Source organism: Anser anser (genome assembly GCF_964211835.1).
Source record: "Anser anser genome assembly, chromosome: 28".
NCBI lineage: Eukaryota > Metazoa > Chordata > Aves > Anseriformes > Anatidae > Anser > Anser anser.
The window spans coordinates 2,834,257-2,852,337 of NC_139749.1; the positions used below are offsets into that span (position 1 = coordinate 2,834,257).

Here is an 18,081-nt window from a genome sequence, read left to right on the forward strand (position 1 = left end):
CGTGTGAACGCTGAAGCGGCGGCGTTGTGTAAGAAATCACCGCGAGCGCGGGGGCGCGCGGCGTGTCCCCGGGAAGGGGAAGGACGAGCTAACGCGGCGCGGCCTCGGCGATGCCGTGGGCAGAGCCGGGAGGGCTGGGGCCGGAGAGCGGCGCCTGGCCTTAACCCGCCTCCGGCCCCCGGCACCTCCGCACCCGGTGCCAGGTCCCCAAGGTGCCAGCACCCCGGGGCGGGGGGCGCAGCCGGGACCCGGGGGCGCGCGGCGCGCGTCTCTGGCCGAAATCTGGGGGAGAAGATGCACACGTGAGCCAAGCCTCGACCGGTTCTGCTCTCACCGAAAGCCTTCGCAAACGCGCTGCGGAAACGCAGAGGCTTCTTGAGCGAGCAAGGCTGCTGTTAGCGCCCCCGGTTAGTTCTCGTCACACACACGCACACAAAACCACCGCAGCCGGTTAAAAAGGAGAAGCGTCGGCTTCAACCGCCGGCACCGCTCCGTCCCTGCCGCGCGAGGGGGTTTAGTCGGGGAGCCCGATGCCCTGCCGTCGATCCCCGGCGCCCGAATGCCACCCGCCGAACCGCGGCGGGCACGGGGAGCTCCCCTGGGGTCCGCAGGGAGCCGGGGGGCCGGGGCTGCGCCCCCCCACCCCGCTCAAGCCCCAGCAAGGGCTGGGAACCTCGTCGCCGTCGTCGCCGCCGGGCGAGCGGCACCGGGGCGAAAACGCCTCGCGCTTTGGCAGCTGAGTCAGCAAAAGCAAGGGAGGTGGATTTCACAAGCCCCGAATCTCGAGAAAAGCCCGAATTTTCACTTGCGTGGGCTTGCGAGAAGCGCAGAAGGGCAGATATCGGGTTCTCGTGTTTCTTTTTTTTTTTTTTCCTTTTTTTTTTTCTGGGGAGGGGGCGTGAAGTTTTCGAACGCTGCAGCCAAGCCCTTGAAAATTCGCCTCCGTCGTGCTCTCGGCGGCGCTGATTACGGCTGCAGCGGCTCGGGGCTAATCCCCCCTGCTCCAAGCCCTCGCTGCCTTGCCCTAACGACTAATTTGACACGCTCGCCCCCTCCCACCCCTGCCTCCTGACACAAATCCCTTCCAGCGCTGTCCCGATGCCACCCCGCTGACGGGCCTGGGATCACGGGGCTAAAACCTGCCTGGATTCCTGCCACGGCCGCCAGCTGCCCCGAGGGCTTGATGGATTTGGGGGGAATTAAGGCGGAATCGCCCAAACCGGGCTGACCCCGTCTGCTCCCTGCCGGCTCGGGGGGATCTCGGGGGGCAGGAGGCAGGGAAAACCCCTTTTCGGGGGCAAAAGGAGGCTGGTATTTGGGGCCATTTGGGGTATTTGAGTCACCCTGGGGGTGCTGGAGCTGGCTGGGACAGGGCCCCCAGGGGCTGCTCCCACTCCTCCAGCTGGGAAACCGGAGGGACCCCGAGGGTCCCCGGTGCCGCCACCCCTAGGAGCCACTTTCCCCCTTTTTCTCCCCTATTTCCTGCCCTTTCGGGTGCATTTGGGGCCCTGGTGCATCGGCTCCCACGGCACAGCACGGCTCCGAAGCAAAGCCATGCAAGTCCCCCGTCACCTGGAGGCGGCCGGGGAAGGGGTCGGGGGGGGGGGCTGCAGGCCACCAGCTACTCACTGCGAGCCGGTAACTCTGCATCATTTTATCAAACTCCTCATCAATCTTTTTATATTTCTCCTCCGTCTGCGGGGTCAACGCAAACACTTCGTCCCCTTCCGGGCTCTCGCACTCCCTGTGCTTCTTGTTCAGCGCCTGTGACGTGCGGGGTGGGGTGGGGGGACACGGGGGTGTCGGGGAGGGAGCGGGGACGAGGTCGGGGGGCGGGGGGGGGGAATCGAACAGAAGAAAAACAAAACAAAAAGAACAGATAATGAAGGCTTTCCGGCCACGGGGCAGGTACTTACACCGTATCGCTTGAACAGGATATCCAGATCCTCGCTGCCTTTACGGTATTTATCCTCCATCAAGGGGCTCTGGTCTATCGAGTCATCTCCGTCGGGCTCCGGGCTGTCACAGCCGTTAAAACCTTTCTTTCTTAACGTCTGCAAACACAACCGGGACACTTTGAGATCCGGGACTGCTGGGGGCAACGGGCAGCCCTCGGGGACGGGTGGCGTCCCCCCCCCAAAACGCCCCCCCGGCGCGCGGTGGCATTAAAAAGGGTCAGCGCCGGGTCGGTCCTAAGGGGGTTTTGGTGGATGGATGGAGAGAAACTTCCCGGATTTCATGTTTTTTTTTTTTTTTTCCCTATTTTTCCTGACTGCGCTGGTGCTGAGTTCGGCCCCGCACCAGCTCGGATGCGTTTTTGTCACCCGGGGTCACCGCAGCGACAAGGAGGGGAAATAAACCCTAAAGGACGGGACGCGCTCTCCTGCTAGAAACACAAAAACCGTTATTACACGTAGGAAACCGAAACCAAAACCAAAAAAAAAAAAGGTAAAAAGCAGGCCCAGGCCCCGATCACCCCAGCACCGTGCAGCGGCTTCGGGGTCCGTCCATTTCACGCGGGGTGGGCACGAAGACCCCGGGCAGGCTTTGGACCAAAAACCCCTCCGTCGTGCTCAGGAGCCGATCTGCAGATTGCGTTACGCAGGCACATTTAATCATTTTATTTTCAAAATACCAAAGGCAATTAGGCGTTATTATGGAACCGCCGCTTGCCAATTTTTTTTTTTTTATTATTTTTTTTTTTGAAAGTCAAAGCTACAGAATTTCCTGGAAGTCTTGGTCCCTTTTCATGCCAAATCCAGCAGGGGAAAAAAAAAGAAAAAAAAAGAAAAAAAAAAAAGGCCTTGACAATTCTCCTCTTGTCTTCCTAAACAGCAATAAACAGCTCTGTTTCGGGGCCAAAACATCCTGGAGCGGCTCTCCGTCTACCTGGGGGCCGTAGGGGCAGCGTGGTTTGCCCAAAAGTCGCTTTTTTTTCGCTGCAGCCCCTGAAAACTCTGCGAATCTCCAGCCGAACCCCCCGCGTTGCAGCCGTGCCTCGACGCTTTCTCCATCACCCACCCGAGGCACTTCCCCGACCGGCCCGCTCGCCCGACGGCGCGGGGAATTCAGCCCCAACAGCAACGAAAACGAGCGGATTTGGACACGATATCTCGAAAAAGCGGCCCCATTTCTTCGTGCCTCCCTCGTGCCCGGCGTTTTCACAGCCGGGACTTGGCCGCGTCCTCGCCCAAGCGCCGCGGCGGCATCCGAAGCCCCGTTCGGCGCTGTCGTACCCCGAAATCCTACAGAATCGTGCCATTTGTTGCCCTTTCCCCAGGGAAGGGCAGGCAGGGGCAGACGTGGTGGAAATGCCCTTTACCGGCACGGCTGGGAGCGAATTTCATCGGCGTCACCCACGGAGCTGGGGCTTGACCCCGAGGGCTGCACCGAAGGGGAGGTTCCCGAGGCTTTTTTTTGGTTTTTTTTTTTTTTTTTCTTGTAGGTTCCCGAGGATTTTTCCCAGTTATTTTGCTATTTTTGTGCGTGCCCTTGTTTGTTTTCAGAACGGGCCAGAAACAGCCCCGCGCTCCCGCAGCAAGGAAGGGACGGGTTCGCCTTTTTTTTTTTTTGGAAAGTGCTTTTTTTTTTTTTTGCGCGTTTCTTTTCCAAAACCTTTTGTTTCGCTGCTGCGGCTGGGAGACGGAAAGTTGAGCCCCTCTCCTTGCTCTGCAAAGAGTTTTTCCTCCTTCTCTCTCTTCCAGAGGCAAAGTGGAAAACGCCGTTCCGTGAGCCGTGGAAGCGATGAAGCCGGGTTTCCTCCAGATGTGTGCGGCGGGAGCCGTGCTGGGGAGACTCTCCGGTGTCTAATAAGGGCTGTGCCCCCCTCGCGGCTCTCCCACCTCTCTCCTCTCTGTTCACAAAACAGCAGGGAAACCCCCTCGCCCCCCTGGAGATCCCCTCCAACCGCGGTCGAAGCCCCCATCGGGGTCAGCTCCTGCTACCCTGCAGGAGGTCGCAGCCGAGCGGGACCCCCCCTCTCCTCCTTTCTAAACCCCGCAGCCCAGAAGCGGGGCAGGAGGCTTTAGGCGATGCCCAGCTGCACCGAATCTGCCCCAAACTCCCAGGATTTATTGCCCAATCGGAGCAGAAAGTGCAGAATTACGGCTGCTGTCGCCTCGCCGGAGCGGTGCCACGGCCCCTTCCCTCTCCCCGGCCACTTCATGCAATTAGTCCTGCTGTAATTAACCTGCGAGCCCCACCGGGTTCGGTCCGCTGCTAGGGGGAAAAGCAGAAGGCGTGAAGAGAAAGGAAACCTTTATTTCACCGGGCCGCATCCAGTGGAAAACGCCCACTTCTCATTTCAAGCCCATCGAAGACGAACACCTTCGCATCGGGAATTTTTCGAAGGATGAAACCAGGGCGAGGTCACATCCCCCCCAAAAAAAGCCCTTTCCTAGGTTTCCTGCCTCATCCAGCAGCGGGTTTAAACCTAAGGAGGGTGAGAGAGCAGCAGGAAACCCGGAGCATGGAGAGGAAACGATGCTCGACCAGGATGCAGGATCCTTCCCCTAAAGGAGGGCGACCGGGATCCAGACTGTCCCCGGCTTCGGGGAAGGCTGGAGGGGGACCGGGACGGGGCCGCGGCTCTGAACCCACGCGAGCACAGCCCTGGGAAGGGGAATTAGGGAAGATGCAGCTCCCCTGGGACGCTCGGGGAAAGCAGGGGATTTGCAGCCTGACTTTAAGAGCTGGAGAGCCCCGGTCCCCCCGCAGCTCTGCCCCGTCCGTCGGGAGCTGGCACGTCAGCGGGGCTGCGGGAAACGAGGAGCGACAGCGAGAGCAAAGCCGGCGCGATCCCCGGCCGGGCGCGCACGTGGCACCCAGCGTGCCTGCCCAGGGGCCTCAGCTGTCCCCCAACCGATTAAGGAGCCCCCCCCCCGTGCAGGCAGGGAGATTTTCTCAGACTTAAAAGCTTGCCGCAGCCAGGACTTGGCCGGGCGCAGAGCGGAGGGGCTGAAAGCCCTCCCGACGCAGGGGGTAAACGCGTCCCCAGGGAGCGCCGCCCCTCGCCGAGCTCTTTAATTTCGGGACCTTCCCACCCGGAGGCTTTTTGCTCCGAGGGTGCTCAGCTGCTCGCTCTCCTTCTTTCTCTTTCAAGGGGAGCAAGGTGAAATCCTCGCCTTGTTCCAAGCGCTGGTGCGAAGGAAAAGCCCAGATCCCCTCCGTCACGAGCCCGCGCTCGCTCCCCTTGCACCGGGAAAACCAACTCGAGGGGCTTCTCCCCGGGCTGCCAACGGCCCCACGGCCACCCCCAAACACCCGAGATGCTGCTGGGGGCTGCGGCCCTCCTGGGGGGACGGGGCACGGGTGTCACGGCCACCTCCGCCCAGCCGAATCTCTGCTGCTCAGCCCCTCGCAGTCAGCTTCGGAGCAGGAAAACCCTGGAGCGGCCCCAGCCCTGCTCCAAGGGACGAGGACGGATGCTCGAGCAGCTTCAAACCTGCCCGAGCAGGATCTCCCCGCGCTCGGGAGCGGGTGACAGCAGCTCTGCGTGCCGAGCTGGGGCTCTCCTCCCCGCCATCCACCCGGATCCTTCCCCTCCCGACGCTCCTCTCTCCAGCTTTGGATGCAGATTCATCGTTTCATGTGGTGCAAACACAGAATTTCTTTGGGTGCCAAGGACTGCGTGTAACTTGTCGGCTTGGGAGTGTTTGCATCTTGGACCATAAGGGAACAGAGAATGCTGCCCAAAATGTTTACGGTATTTTTAGGCCAAGACAAATCTGTTCGACGCTGCGAGCTCCAGTATGAGCATCCTGGAGAGGCTGGGCGAGGAACCGCGGCTGTAAAACCACCGCGTGGTGCTCAGGGCGCTTCCCTGCCTGGGGACGGGGCTGTGCGCCTCAAAAAGGGTCCAGAAAAGGCATTTTGAACAATTTAAGGCTCAAGCGAGCGAAGGACCACGGGGCGGGCAGGTGCTGCTGCTGGCGCAGAGGACGGCTCAGAAATGAGACGTTTCGGGGAGGTGCGAGAAAAAAAATAATAAAAATTCCGATTCGTGAGCTAGGCTGTGGGCTTTTTTTTTTTTTTTTTTTTTTCCCCTCACGAAATCAAAGCCTGAGGCTGCTGAATTGCACCGGAGAGATTCAAAGGCAGCAGTGACAGGTCCGAGCGGCGGGGGAGGACGATCCCCGCAGCGCTTCGGGGCCTCGCCGCGCGAGGTCCGAGCGGCTCCGTGCCGGGGAGCGCCCGTGCCCCCCGCGGCACCGCTCTGATCTGCTGCTGCTCGCCTGCCCCGAGTGCCTGACGGCTCGGCGGGTGTTGATTCCTGCCCGCCTGTAATGTCAATAATTACCCGGCCGGCCCCTTGCGTTTGTCTGAATTTGCCCAGGCGTAAACGGGAGCTGCCCACACGCGGCTCGCCGCCGAGGAGCGAGGAGCGCGCGGCGCCCTCGTGCCATCGCCGCTCTGCGGGGCGCCCGGTGAACACCCCTGAGCGGGGGTGGGACCAGAGGCACCCAAAGGTCCCTCCCAGCCCGAATCATTCGGTGAGGCAGGTCCTGGTGTCCTGCAACCCCACCGTGAGCACCTGGAGCAGCTTCGGGGGAACAGCGCCGGCTGCAGCCACGCGCCCAGTGCCGCAGCCCTGGGAGGTGCCTCCAAAACCACCCCGGGTTCGCCTGCGCCATGGGCAGATCCCACAAAGCAAATCCCAAAAGCACACCTCGCTTTCGCAGCCCTAAAACAGCCCCCAGCTCCAGGTGGCTTCCAACTCCGCCACCCAGAAGTGAGGATTTGCGCACGCTCAACCAAGAAGGCCCAAAATCAGCCCGGCACCGGGCGTCTGCGCGTCCCCCTCCCAGCCCCAGCCTCCTCCCGGCCCCGGCCCCGGCCTCACCTCGATGATGTCCGCGTTGGTCCGGCTCTCGTGGGGCTCGTTGTACTCAGTGTACTTGAGCAGCACCTTGTCCATGTCGGTGCTGGCGTACTGGAACAGCTTGTTGGAGTGGTTGAAGATGATCAAGGCGATCTCGCAGTCGCACAGGACGCTCAGCTCGTAGGCTTTCTTCATCAAGCCGAATTTGCGCTTGGTGAAGGTCACCTGGAAGCAAGCGGAGAGGATTCGGGATGAGCACCGGGGGCGAAACCAAAGGGAAGGGCAGAGGGACACCTCCTGTCCTCGGCCCCCCACGGGGACCACAGCCCCAAGCTCTCCCCTCTCACCTCCCTCTTCCGCACGCTCACGCGGCCCAACGGATTCGTGCCGATGCCTATTTTGGGCTCGGCGCGAGGCAGACACTTCACAAGCACAGAGATGATTATCAGCATTGGAAATCGCATATTGCCAAATCAAGAGAAAAGAAATTTCAGCAAAATCCCCAGCAGAGCTACCATCTGTCCGGGGGCTGAGGGTTGTTGGGTTTTTTTCTTTTTTTTTTTTTTTTTTCCAGCCCAACGTTCATGCAGCACAGAGCTCTTCCTCGCTCGCCGCGGCCGCTCGGATGGCACCGGACCCCGGGAGCAGCGGAGCTTGGGCCAAGTGCCCCCCGGCACAGAAAAGGAGCGCCGGGAACAAAGCTTTGGGCCTTGGGGTTGGCCCCTCTGCGTGTCCCACTCTGCAGCTTGGCTCCTGCTGCCACCTCCCTGCCCTGCTGGTGACATTGCCGGGGCATCTCCCGCACCGCCTGCCCGGCCAGCAGGGTCACCACGGCCCTATCCTGCCCCTGCTTCCAACGAGGTGCCCCCTAACACCTCGACAGCCCCCAAACCCCAGCACCTCGTGCAGGGGTCAGGAGAAGGCGGGGGGCCAGGAACGAGGTGGCCACAGCTGCGGGGAGCTGGGCACAAGCTCCAAACCCAAGCAATTCACAGCCCAAACCCAGCCCCAGCAGGACCCCGCTGGCCGGGTTGGGGCTGGTTCACACGTAGATGCTCCGGGTGCCCTCAAGCAAACGCTGAACCCCCCCCCGTGAACCCTCCAGCGACAAACTGCTGGAGAAAGGCGCGATGCTTGGCCAAAGCTCCCTGAGCAAGAAGAAGAAAGCAGGAACAAAAAGGAGCAAAGAGGCAGGGAGGCTCCCGCGCCGCTCCGAGCGCTGCCCTTGCGGGTGAGGCAGCAGCCGGGGCACGGCCGGGGATCGCCGCCCGCGGGCACGGGAGGGCTCGACCCCGTTACAGCCTCAGAGCCCAACAGCTTCAGCTCGAAGCACGGGTGGACGAGCGTGGATGAGGATTTTGCTTCCACCAGCCTCTGCTTGGGGGAGTAAAAGAGCTGAGCCCGAGGCCGCCTGAGCCTCCCCGTCCACCCCGGCGCAGATGGATGGAGCGCGTCTCGCCCAGCCGGCGACGGCACAGCCCGGGGAGCCCCGGCGCGGGGAGCTGCCCACCACCCCCCTGCCATCTCCCGGGGATGATTAAGCATTAACGAGATTCAGCTCTAATCGCCTCACCCGCTGCTCCCCGCCACGTGCGCCCGCTCGCCCCGGTGCTCCAGTGGCTCCGCGCGTGCGCTCACGTGGCCGGCGTCCGCGCGAGCCCGGCCTCGCCGCGCAGTGAGACGCTCGAGGGCCAAGGGGCTCCGAACACCCGTGGGGACCCCCCCTCCTGCTCTGGGGGTCAGAATGAACCCGCATAATGAGCAGCCACCAGCAGGACCCAAAGCACCGAATAAACCCCCGTGGCTCTGCAGAAGAGGGGATGTTTCCCCTACAGGTAGGGGACAGGGCTCAGGAGCACCCCCCTGTCTCGGTGCCCCGCAGAGGAAAGCTCAGATTTGCCCTTTAACCAGCCCCATCGCACCACCGTCCCCGGCACCACCGCCCCGCACATCCACCAGGAACCGGGGAGAGAAACCCCAAACCCGGCCGAGCCGAGCCGGGGGCCGGGGCGCACACGGGTGCGAGCCTCATCTCCAAGAATTAACCTTCTAAGGCTAAGAGGGTAATCAAATCTCATGCTTCGGGGAGTAAGCCGATCACCGAAGGGGTCAGGAAGGAATTACTGCCCCGCACAGCCCCGCGCCACCAGCGGCTTTTTGCCTTTCCCCTGATGCAAACCATATTGGCCGCTGCCAGAGTCAGCAGCCCGGCCCTGAAGGGCTGATGGTCTGATCTGTCGTGGCAAATCCTCTCCAGTAATTCCCCTAATGACATTAGTGACTCTTACTCGCTTTCCTCCCCGGGCTTTGGCTTCTGCTGTAATCCCGGTCTCCTCCGCACGGGCTCGTGGATGGCTGCTGGTGGACCCAAGGGAGCAGCAGCCCCAGCGGGGACGTGGGTGCCGCCGCAATATTCCCCCTCTGCAGCCCTCTCCTTGCAGGATCCAGCCGGGCGATGCAGGCTGTGACCACGGGGCCTCCATTTGAGCTGGCTGCAGGGCAGCAGCACGAAACCCCGTGCGTAATCCAGCAGCCTCGGGCTCCGCGAACCCCGGAGCGCAGCACCGAGAGCGAGCCCTTCCCCGTGCCTGCCCTCACCCTGGTTTTAAGCCGGCTTCGCCGAGCAGCCGCGCACAAAGCGCCGGCACGGACATCCCCCACCTGCAGCAGCAGGAGAAGGAGGGGAACAAACGAGATGAGGCGAGACGGGGGCGTTGGTGAGCCCGGCGACCTGAGCCCGCAAAGCCGCTTCCCCGCGGGGCCAATGCCGCGGCACCGCCGGAGGCTCCGCGCCGCCCCGCAAACGCCCGCCACCGCCTCGGCTGCTGGCACAGAGCCGCCTCTTCCCCTTCCCGACGGCTTCTACAGCAGCGCCGGGCTGTGCCACCAAGCCCCGGGGTGACCAAACGTTCGCCCTTCGTTTCGGCCTCCCACGGGGCGCCGGTAAGCGGCTGCGCGCACCCAACGCCGGGCAGCGCCGGCGCATCCCTGCAGCAGCCCCTCGTGCCCCTGCGCGGTGCGGAACCGAGCAGCGCCGCGAGCGTTTGGGACCTTACCGAAACCATTTCACCCCCGTCCTGCCCCCCCAGCACCACCACGTCAAGCCGGGAGGAAGCGACCCCGCGGTTTTCTCTCGTTTAGCTGCGGAGCAACAAAACGGCTCCGCGGATTTTGCCGCTTGCCACCTTTCACGCGCTAGGAACGCACACCGGGCCCACGATTTTGGGGTTTTCCTTCGAAAAAAAAAAATAAAAAGCAGCAGGAAAGAAGCGGAGCGGGACACGCTGCGGCACCTGCAGCTGGAAGTCTCACAGCTACGGGGAAAAACACCGATGGATCCATCCCAGGGCAAAGCTGCTCCAGGAAAGCGCTGCCACTCCACCCGTCAGGCTCAGCAAAGAGAAAAAAACGAGGGAAAAACTGTGGGTTTTTTTCACTCTGAGATACACGCCCGTGTTTTTCACGCATGCACACGCAAGCACGCGTGGCAGCGGCTTGGCTTCAGCCCAGCACAAGTCTGGCACAACAAGAAAAAAAAAAAAAAGATCCCCGGGCAGCTAGAAGTTTTCAAGCGAAAAAAAAATAAAAATAAAAATTGTTTGGGTTGTTAGCGTTCAGAAAAATGGAGACTTGTTGTGGCTGTTTTTTGTTGGAAAAACCTCACGGAAAATGTCAAACGAAATATATTTTCTGCAAGGAGAAAAAAAAAATAGAAAAGCAGCAGCTAAGCGGAGAAGACGCTTTTCTGGAAAAGCACTTAGATGGAAATGGCACGAGCGGCTCCAGGACGCGGCTGCGGCCGGCGCAAGAAAATGGGGTTATTTGCCCCGTTTTTGGGCAACTGTCGCAAACGGCCTGAATCCAGCCCCAGGTGCCGAGCTCCGCCCGTCTCTTTGCCTTATGGGTTAGGAGAGAAAAGCACAGGTTGGCCCCAAGGGGGTGGAAATGGCGATTCTAGAAATGGGACCCTGGAAATATGTGAAAAAAGGGTTTTGGGGAGGGGGGCACCCACCTGCCGGTTGCGCTCGTCCGTGATCCGCTGGATCTGGATCTTTTTTCTCCCCATCTTCTCGGGAAATCCTCACCGCAGCGGGGCGACTCGGCTCAGGGGAGGCGAAGAGGAGCCCCCTTTTTAAAAGGCTTTCATGAAAAAGCGTTGGGGGGGGGGGAGGCGATGAAAAACGGACGGGAAAAAAGAAATCAACTCGAATCAAAGAGCGACGAGCCGCGGGGCGCTGCGCTCTCAGTTCATGGCACCCTCCTGCGCGGCCGGGTCCAGCGGGGCTGAGCCGTCAGAAACCTGCGGGGAGGGAGAGAGAAGGGAGTGAGACCCAAACCCGTCTGCGCCCAGGCTGTGGCCCCCCAGGACCCCCCCCCCCCCAAGCACCAGGGCCCAGTTTGGGGACGAGGGACCTCGGCAGGTCTCTGATCCATCGCACGGGGTCGGGGGCGTCGCGTTTGTCCCATCTGGTCTTGGAAACCCCCAGGGACGGAGCCGGAGCACCAAGGGAAGGCAGGGAACCGGGGGGGGCACGGAGGCACTGGGGGGGCACAGTGCCGTCCCTCTGCGATCCTCTGGGATCTTTTTTTTCCCTCTTAATAAAGCCGTAAGCGGCGGAGCGGCTGGTGATTAGCTCGGGCCATTTCCATACGGCTCCGATTCCCGCGTTAAGCTTCAATTTGGCATTTTCAGCTGTTTTTATTCGATTACTTTAAACAAAATAACGCGTAACCGGGGCACGGGAACCTCCTTCCCGGGGGCAGGGGGGAAGGAAGGTGGAGGGGGGGGAGCCGAGGCGGCCCCGAGCCCGACCCCTTTGGTGAAACACCGGGACGCGGAGGGGCGGCACGGGTGGACTTGGCAAAGCCAAGGGGCAGCGCTAACGTCGCGCTTTGACGCCACGGTGCCCCGTGCCAAGGCCCGGACGGAGGGAAAAGCCAGTCCCAAAATAGCCCCGTATCTGCCTCCGCTTGGCAGCCCCAAACGCTCTCGGTTTGGCTCCGGGAGGCACGATCCCAAAGCCTCCTCCCTGCCCCCGTCCCACCCCGCGGCCCCCGCCCCGGGCCCCACGGGGATTTTTGCCCCATCCTTTGCCTCCTCGCCGGGCATTGCCGCGACCCCAAAGCAGCCCCGACGCTCCCGCGCTTGTTTTTCGGGGTTCGTGGAGGCCTGTGAGTCACTCGCCTTTTTTTTTTTTTTGGTGCAATTATTCATCGTGCCTCGCGCTGAGCGGTGTCGGCACGGATCTGAGCACCAGGCAGGGGAGGGAGAAGATTTTCCCCACCGTTCGCTGCCTGGAGCAGGCGAGCGCTCAGGAGCCCGACTGCTCGGGGAGGCAGAGGACGACCAAAGCCCCTTTTCCTCCAAACCCCAGCGGGATGAGGACAAATCGCCCGTTTGCTGCTTGAATCTTTCCCACTTCGGGCACCGGTTTCTCTGGACGCCAGAGGCTGAGAAAGGCCCGGTGCCAGGGGTGCCATCGCCTCTCCGAGCGCGCGCACGGTACCCGGGCTGCGCACCGCGCACCCAGCACCGTGGAGAGGCGAGGGGCCGGCGCGAGGACCTGGGGAAGAGCAGGAGGAGCTTTCTGCAAAGTTTTCTTTGCAGCTTCTCCCTTCGGAGCCGTTTCCTTCAGCTGGCTGAGAACAGGCACCTTCCCCAGCCTCGGCACCGCCAGCGGCAGGACGAAGCAGCAACAGCTCCGCATCCGGACCCGGGGCAGGCCGCTAATTCTTTCCTTCTGCCGCAGCGCTTGGACAGAGAAACCCTCCAAAACGACGGCGGGTTTGCTATCCAAACCAGAGAGGAACTCTCCAGCAGCAACAATAAACACTGCAGAACAACGGGCCGTAAATTTAAAGCGAGTGAAAGGAAACATATTTTAACGTTACTCGTCTGCGGGACTCCTTCACAGGATGCTGTCGCAGCCAAGAGCTCCGCGGCGCTCACGAAGCCGGGGCCGAGAGGAGCGAAGCCCAGCCCTGCCCCGAGCCTTGCTCGTGCTTCTCTCACCAAAACCACGCTCCCCTCCCCGAGCCGCAAATAAAACCCAGGTGTCCCGACGCAAATCACCTTTCTCAACCACCAGACCGCATTCCTTGGAGCCTGCCCCGGCCGGATGGGGACGGCGCGTCCCGGCCCCGTGCTCGCCCACGCCGCCCCGAGGACGCTGCTCCTCCTGCTCGTCCCCAGGGGAGAGGATCCGGAGCCGGCACCGAGGAGGAAAATGCCAAATTCGGGGCTCCAATGGGCGAAGGGAAGGGATTGAGAGCAGCACAGCGGCGCTCGCTGCTCTCCAAGCTCACCCACGGGGAGGTTTTTAAACTCACCCCTTTTCTCTCCATGTTCCTGGTGGGGTTTTAGGGCGTTGCGGGGTTTCTTTTTCCCCCCGAGGTATTTTTAAACCCAGGTATTCTTTCAAGCTTCCTGGCCAGGTGGCTGTTTCAGAAAGCCCGACCACAGGCTCCGCTTTCTGAGCAGCATCTGCAGGCACAAGGAACGCGGAGCGAGCGCCGGGTCCCACCCACCGCACACCTCGCCGGCGGGTCCCCCTCCTTCCCTGCAAATCCTTTCAGCCCCCAGTCGGCCACCCCAAAGCACCGGGGTCTCCCACCACCCTCCGGCACGCTCAGGGGGGGCTCAAACACCGGGACACACGTTCCCGAGCACCCAGGGCTCGGGACTTTTAAAGAGACTTCAAACTCCTCGATAACTTGTAACGCGCGGGGCCTCGGGCGTTTTAATTCCGAGTAATATCCCCGATGACCCTACCATCTTTTTGGCCTTCTGAGACAGCAGCTCCTCGCTCCTCAGCCTGGTTTTCTAAGGAAACGAGGCTCGCTCCATCGCGGGACGAGGAGGCACCGACCCCGTGTGCCCACCAAGCCCAGGGGACGTCGCCGTCCCCAAGCCACGGCACTCCGGGCGGAAAGCCCAGCCTTTAAAAGACACCGGAGAATCCCCACAGCCCTAAAATTCAGCCCGGCAAATCACGGGCACCCGGGAATTGCTGCGAGGATCGGAGGGACCCAAAAACCCCAGGGGGAAATTTGGCGTTGCCCCCGTGAGCCGCGCTGGGACGGGGCCGCATCCCTCCCACCCGGCACCCCCTCGCGCGCTCGCACCAGCATGACTGTCACGGCAATTAACACACATGCCAATTAACTGCGAGCAGGTGCTGGTTAACTCTGTGCTGAGTAATTCATACCCGGCTCCAAGCAAATTGCTTCAAATTGGAGAGACGGGCGAGGGAGCAGAGTTAGCATTTTGCAAATGGGGGAAGAAAGGAGAGGAGCAGAAGCCTCCCAGCTGGGAGGTGTTTGCACAAAACAAGGAGTTTGGGGGTGCTGAGCCCAGGAGCCGGGGAGGCGCGAGAGCTGCCATCTCCCCCGAGTCTTTATTCCTGCAGTCCTGACCCTTTATACATATTTACAGCCTATTTTACCGATTTTTAAATGATTTTCCCTTGGCGCTGCACGAGCAGCGGGGTCCTTCGCGCCGTCCCCTTTCCATCCCCACCAAAGAGCCCCGCGTTTCCCTAGGAGCGAGGGGGGGCGCTCAGGGTCTCACACCCACTTTTTGGGGCCGTTTTGCTATTTTTGATGCGCTTTTATCGCATCCCCTTTTCGTTGCCTCCTCGCCGAAGTCAGCCGCACTGTGAGCTCAGCACAATGTCAGCTCCAATAAACCAAGCGCCGGCCACGCAGCTGTAAAGGCAAGATCAAAACGGCGAAACCCAAAGCCCTCGGAATAGGAAGGCAAAGGCAAATAATCGTATCCTTTCCAAAAAAAAAAAAACCAACAACTTATTTTCCTTTCAAGTGCTGCCCGCTCTGTACTTCTGCGTGGCCTTGCCCTTCCCGGCGCGCTCACGGATCCACGCTCCCCGGGGCGCCAGGGCAGAAATCCGTGGTGGAAGCAGGGTGAAAAGTGACAGCAAAATCTGGAAGGAAATTTGGAGAGGAAGGAAAAGAAGAAAAGCGCCCCCCTGGGAAGAGGCTGGAGGGCCCTGCGCTGCTCAGCTGGTGGAGGAGGTGAACGGGAGGGAGAACGCCTGCCAGCGGTGCAGAAAATCCCCAAATTAAATCCAAAATTGATTCCCAAATTAAAGGGAGAAAGGCTGTTTCCCACCTCCTGCGAGGCACGAGGAAAGGAGAGTCGCTGCAAGCCGCAACGTGGAGGCACCAGTGGCCGTGGCCGGTGGCAGGGGCCAGGCACGGGGAAGCACGCCCTGAAATAAAACCACAACGGCCAAAAGCCAGCGCCTTTTCCACCCCAGCACCACCCGCTCCCGCAGCACAAAACCACCCTTTAACGAGGATTTGGGGGAATTATCCCCAAGATGGGCTTATCCCTGCTTGGCATCCTTCGAGCCGGGGCATCCGTCCCCGGTCGGGGCAGGGAGGCGCCGGCGCTGTGCGGGGACCAGCGCGGGGCCCCCCCGGTGCCAAACCCGCAGCTTCCCCCGGGAAAAGTCCGGGAGACGCGACGCAGTGCCCTGAGAGCAGCCTGGCGGCACCCCCCGGGCTCTCTCCCGTGGCAGAAGAGCCCTAAAAGCACCTGCAAACGAAGCAGCAAAGCGCAGCCGAGGTGTCCGAGCCCCCAGCATCGCACGTCTCGGTCTCACCACGGCACAAACCGGCGGCGGCGGCGCGGGGCTGCACTTCCACCTCCCAAGGCTACGGATTGCGCTCGGGTCACCTCTTGAACCTGACTGTTTAGCTGCAGTTCTTGCCTTCCTGTTTCCTTTTCTCGCTGACGGCTGGGCCGGCCTTTTGTGCCTTAATTGTTGTTTTTTACATATCCTCTACGCTGACACCAAGGACTTTTCATTTCCTCCTTGCCAGCTTCGGGATCCGCGGGACCACGCTTCCTTCTCCCGCGGGGAAGGGGGGACGAGAAGCCCCCAGCGCTAACGCACGGCGCTGGCGCTCAGCTGGCACCGCTCCTCCTCCTCCTCCTCCTCCTGCAACGTCGCCGCTTCGTGCTCGCCATCACCTCCCCAGCGAGCCATCGCCCCGCGCGGGTTCGCCCAGGACGGTGGCACTGGGCAGGACACAGCCACAGCTCCATCGGGCACCGTGTGTCCGCGCGCCCCCGGCCCCGCCGCGCGCCGTGCGAAGGGCTAACTCACCAGCTCAGCATTGTTTAGCACCTCTTTATCTCCAAACCGAGATCAAAACCGCACAAACACGCTCGAGTCTCCTCCAAAGCTTCTATTCTGGTTTCAGGATGATGCTATCTGGGTTCCTGTGCCGAGCCTCCAGATGCAGGCAGGGGGAGGGGAGAGGAAGGCGGCCGAAACGCGGCTCCGGAGCAAACCTGGCTCGGAAGCACAGCTGCAGGCTCGCCCGAGCCCTCCCAGGGGCCGAATCCTGCTCTTGGAGCAGGTGCAGAGCCGACGCGATGCGGCGAGGAGCCTGGCAGCAAGCGGGCGGGCAGGTCCCCCCCGCGCACCCGGCGCCCGGTGCGCGCAGCCGGAGCAGCGAGCGCCCAGCTCAGGCGGGTTCCCGGGGGGGGGGTGCTCGGCAAAAAACGGCCCCGCTGCCGGTGCAGGATCCGTCCCACCAGCTGCAGGTACAGACCTCGGGAGGCTCCAGAGAGCGGAATCGAGGCTGGATTCAATCAGGCCCCCGAGGAATTTGAAAAGATACATATATTCCTGACCCAGATTCAGGCGTTCTCTGGAGAAAAGCAGATGCCAACCGCGCCGCCGGCTCCGCCGAGCTGTAACAAAACCGCGGGCCGTGCCAACAGCGGCCGAGCCCGGGGAAAAAAAAGCACAGCCCTTAAACGAGGCTGGAGAAGCAGCGTTCACGGGGGGAGCGGCTTTAGAGGATTTGGGGAGAGCATTAACCAGGGGCACGCTTTCTCTTCCCCTGCAGCTCCTGCGCTCGTCTGCGCCAGCGTCACACCGGGCGCGAGGCGAAGGGGCCGCGGCGAGCTGGGGGTGCCCTCACGGCCCGTGGCCGACCACGTCCCCGGGGTCCCCTTCTCACCCTCCCCATGCCACCAGCACGGCCGGAGCCGACGGAGGCTCGCGGCTGCCCACGCCGCTTAAATGGAAAGGACACGGGGGAAGGAAGCGGGGAGGGGGCCCCCCGGACAAGGTCAGCGGTACGCCCGCGGTCCTGCTCAGCGCTGGCCAAAAGCCAGAAGCCACCCAGGGACGCTCGCGCTGTGCAAAGGCGAGAAGGCAGCCGCTGGGAGGAAGCACCCGCAGGACCGGGACGCCCCCCGAGGAGCCACCCCACGGGGACAGGGCAGGGGACCACGGGGCGGAGGCGTCGCGCCAGGCAGAGCTTTGCCAAGCGACCTCCGAAGCGCCCTTGGGCACGGGACGGGTTTCGCCGCCGCCACAGCCGTCACCTTGAGCGGCACGACCTTGGCGGTGGCATCCCTGCGGTGGTGGCATCCCCGTGGTGGCACCCACACGATGGCACCCCCGGAGGTGGCATCCCCGCGGTGGCACCCACACGGTGGCACCCCCGGAGGTGGCACCCAGCCCTCCCGGGCGCAGTCGGGGCCGCGGATGGTGCCGGGGAGGGTCCCGCGCCCACCCCGCGCGCCTGCCGTCACCTGCGATGCCGGAGTCCCATCGCGAGGCCGCTTCGCCTCCCTCCTGTCCTCCATCCGTCACCAGCTCCGGCGCTGGGGAGCGGGGTAATTTTCCCTCGGCACTAAGTACAGTTTTCTAAATGAAGGGAAGCGAGAGCCCATTATCCGGCTCCGTCGCCCACCCCCACGGCTCCCTGCAGGGCACGAAATAACCACCTGCCAGCTCCCCGTAGCCATGTGCCGCGGCAATGATATCGCAGCTTCCCCTGTCACTATTGTCAGAGCAAAATTTAGATACCTGGTAATGAGGAGGTTTAATATGACAGATGAGAGGTTGACTCATTAAAAAAAGGCAGAGAAGGAGAGGGAGCTGAGTTAGGGGATGGATCCTGCGCTCCGAGCCCGGATGGAAAGCGGGAGGCTGTCAAATCGTCCCCGTGCCGGGGGGGGGAGCAAAAGCAGGGCTGGATCCCAAAGCAGAGCAAGAGTGGGGAGTTTGGGTTGAGGACGTGGGGAGGAAAGGGGAGGAATGGGGAGGAAAGGGGATGGATGGGGAGGAAAGGGGAGAAATGGGGAGGAAAGGGGAGGAATGGATAGGGAGGAAAGGGGATGGATGGGGACGAAGCGGCTGCAGTTTTGGGGTCACCCAGCCCTGCTCCCCCCGGGGCAGCTCAGGCCCTGCACCCGGCGGTGGCGACGCTTC

The 18,081-nt window shown here is 62.0% G+C and overlaps 1 protein-coding gene across 16 annotated transcripts in view; it reads right to left on the reverse strand.

Moving 5' to 3' along the window:
- MEF2D (myocyte enhancer factor 2D) overlaps positions 1–18,081 on the reverse strand; it is a 59,091-nt gene that overhangs the window by 12,767 nt on the left and 28,243 nt on the right. For 12 of the 16 annotated variants that reach the window (XM_083813122.1, XM_083813124.1, XM_083813121.1 and 9 more), the window contains 3 exons: positions 10,833–11,120; positions 6,842–7,045; positions 1,917–2,054 (listed from right to left, as the gene is read on the reverse strand). In XM_083813122.1, the coding sequence (XP_083669248.1) occupies positions 1,917–2,054; positions 6,842–7,045; positions 10,833–10,886 (396 nt within the window). In that variant the 5' untranslated portion in view covers positions 10,887–11,120. Of the gene's footprint in view, positions 1–1,916; positions 2,055–6,841; positions 7,046–10,832; positions 11,121–15,380; positions 15,406–15,447; positions 15,473–15,954; positions 17,370–17,399; positions 17,864–18,081 lie in introns of those variants that run through there. The other 4 variants (XM_083813117.1, XM_083813129.1, XM_083813116.1 and 1 more) reach the window with 4 other exon arrangements.